This window comes from Juglans microcarpa x Juglans regia, chromosome 3D, assembly GCF_004785595.1.
Source record: "Juglans microcarpa x Juglans regia isolate MS1-56 chromosome 3D, Jm3101_v1.0, whole genome shotgun sequence".
Taxonomy (NCBI): Eukaryota; Viridiplantae; Streptophyta; class Magnoliopsida; order Fagales; family Juglandaceae; genus Juglans; species Juglans microcarpa x Juglans regia.
Window position 1 is genome coordinate 12,984,417 of NC_054598.1, and position 2,767 is coordinate 12,987,183.

At 34.9% G+C, this 2,767-nt stretch overlaps 1 protein-coding gene across 1 annotated transcript; it reads right to left on the reverse strand.

The window, feature by feature from the left end:
• Window positions 1–2,106: 2,106 nt before the first annotated feature.
• On the reverse strand, window positions 2,107–2,508 carry LOC121255049 (secreted RxLR effector protein 161-like). The gene has a single exon (XM_041155344.1). The coding sequence runs from the start codon at window positions 2,506–2,508 to the stop codon at window positions 2,107–2,109; it is 402 nt and encodes a 133-aa protein (XP_041011278.1).
• Window positions 2,509–2,767: the final 259 nt, after the last annotated feature.

Genomic DNA, 2,767 nt, shown 5'->3' on the forward strand with positions numbered 1-2,767 from the left:
ACTTATATATTTATAATTTGTATAAATCATTTCTCTTTCGTAATAATTATACTTTATTACCATATGATGAGAAAAATGATTAAAAATCTAATGATTACCAGAAGTAATAATTTTTTAAAAGCAGCAGGACTTCTTATTTTTTATTTAATTGGCAATGCATTCCAAGTCAATGGGATACCAAAAACAAATTGAGAAGTTTGATATATATATATATATATATATATATATTGGGCTAACATATATATATATATATAAATGTTGGGTCCTGAGGTCTGGGCTAACATAGGCCCGAGCAATCTAATGTTATTTGGGTTATGAATTAGCCCAATTGAAAAGCGAGCTGTGCTATGGATCAGATAGCTCAATTGCAAAATTATGGATTGGATATGAGCAAAGTTTAAAGACTTTAAAGCAATCTGCGTAATGAATAGGTAATGCTATGGCTACCGTTTGTATTTTCTGTTTTTGCTTCCCGCATAACTTGGGCATGCTATGGTGGCATTTAATTTTTTTTTTTTCTCACTTATCATTTCGTCTTCTTCATTCAAAGTCATTTTGTTTTTCCTTCCCTCTCTAGAGTCCATTTCCTTTTTTTTGTTCTTTCCATTTCGTCTTCCCCTCCAACCCAAAGCCTGTCATCGAGGGGAAATAAAATCCCAATAGCTAAAGCCGTTGCCCAGACACAACCTCTCCCTCTCCACCATAAAGCAACCCATACCTCCAAACCAGCACACGCCTAAGCCCTACGTTCAACCGTGCTTGCAACAAGCCGAATACCTCTGTTTTAGTACCACAAATAGAGCACAATTCCTTCCCCCACACGACAACACACTCACAGTGAAATATTAAACCAATGAACTAAAAAATAACAATTAGACCTCAGGTGGCTAAAGTACAAATTTTTAAACCAAAGGCTGACTGTTGGATTTTGAATAAAATTTGAGAACACCAAGATCTCTTATCAAATCCATATAGAAAACATAGTAAAAGTGCATACCTGTAGCCATTGGATGGAAGAGCGCAGCGGTATGATCTTCAACGTCCAATATTCACTCTCTGATAAAAACTCACAATGATGAGATGTGTAAAGTAAAAAGTGAATCTAGAGTGCGGACCATAACCTTATATATATAACACTCAGAATTTCAGTTTTGCCCATCATAAAACAATAGAATTACATAGGTCCTTAATGAGTCTCTACACATGAATTAGGCCCGTACCACTTTATGCTCATGAACTGACCAAAATCATGGGCTTCAAGATATATGTTGGCCCAGTTATGTCACTTTATTGATCACATTTATTTGGCCTTACAAACAATATCCAAATTTTATATTAGGCAATTATACAATGTGAAATTCCTAATCTATGTAGGTCCATTAAATTAAATAATACTAACAATCTCCCACTTGGACCACAGATTTATGAAAAATCAAACATTGTAAATTTTATGAGCTCAAATTATAATTGCCAGACTTTATGGATATCATCTCAAAACAATCTAGTTCATTGAATAATATTAGTATAGGATCATGGTAGTCATTGTCACATTTATCATGATAGAACCCATCCACGGTCATAAACACCAAACATCATCAATAACATAGATCAAGTACGGATTTGTAGCATGAAAATTTCATGTAATGTGATCCTTTATCATGCCTATTCCCAACTGGTCCCTGCATCATACTTTCAAGCCTTATGTATTACCACAATTTGAAAGAAATGCAATCTTAGAATCATCAATAAACCAAAACACGATCGTAAAAAATATCAAATAAATCAAGTACATAATAGACAAACTCTCACTTAATAAAATATGTCCCTAGAACTAACCACTCTCATACGAGCTACATGCTCCTTAAACACTTTAGGTGGTAAGCTCTTAGTGAGTGGATCTGCAACCATGAGATTTGTACTGATATACTCAATTGACACATAATGATTTTGAGCCGTTTCTTTCACGTCAAGAAACTTTATGTCAATGTATTTAGATTTTGATGAACTCCTGTCATTCTTAGAATATAACTAAGCGGCCTTATTATCACAATAAATCTTTAGTGGATTTTCAATACAATCCACGACTTGAAGACCAGTAATAAAATTTCACAACCATATTACTTGATTGGATGCCTCATAGCAAGCAATAAAGTCTGCTTCCATAGTAGAAGAAGCTATAAGCGTATGTTTAACACTTTTCCATGACATGGCTCCTCCAACTAACATGAAAACATACCCTGAAGTGGATCTCCTATTATCGAGGCAACTAGCAAAATCAGAGTCTGAGAATCCAATGATATCAAAATGTTCTGACCTCCCATATGTGAGCATATAATCTTTTGTTCTTTGCAAGTGCCACATTACCTTTTTAGCAGCTTTCCAATGATTCATGTCTGGATTACTCAAATATCTGCCAAGCATTCCAATTGCATACGCAATATCTGGGTGTGTGCAAACTTGAGCATACATGAGGCTCCCTACAGCTGATGTGTAAGGGATATCCTCCATTTTTTTCTTTTTAATATTGTTGTCAATGGAGTAAACTTAACCTGTTACCTTTTGTAATGGGTGCATCCCCAAATGCACAATTTTGCAAGCCAAACCTACTGAGTATTTTCTCGTCATACACCCTATGTGACAGACCGACTGTACCACTTGATCTATCACGATGAATCTGAATGCCTAACATAAAAGATGTCTCACCAAGATCTTTCATTTCAAAGTGTTTTGAAAGAAATTTCTTGGTTTCCTATAACAAGCCTATGTC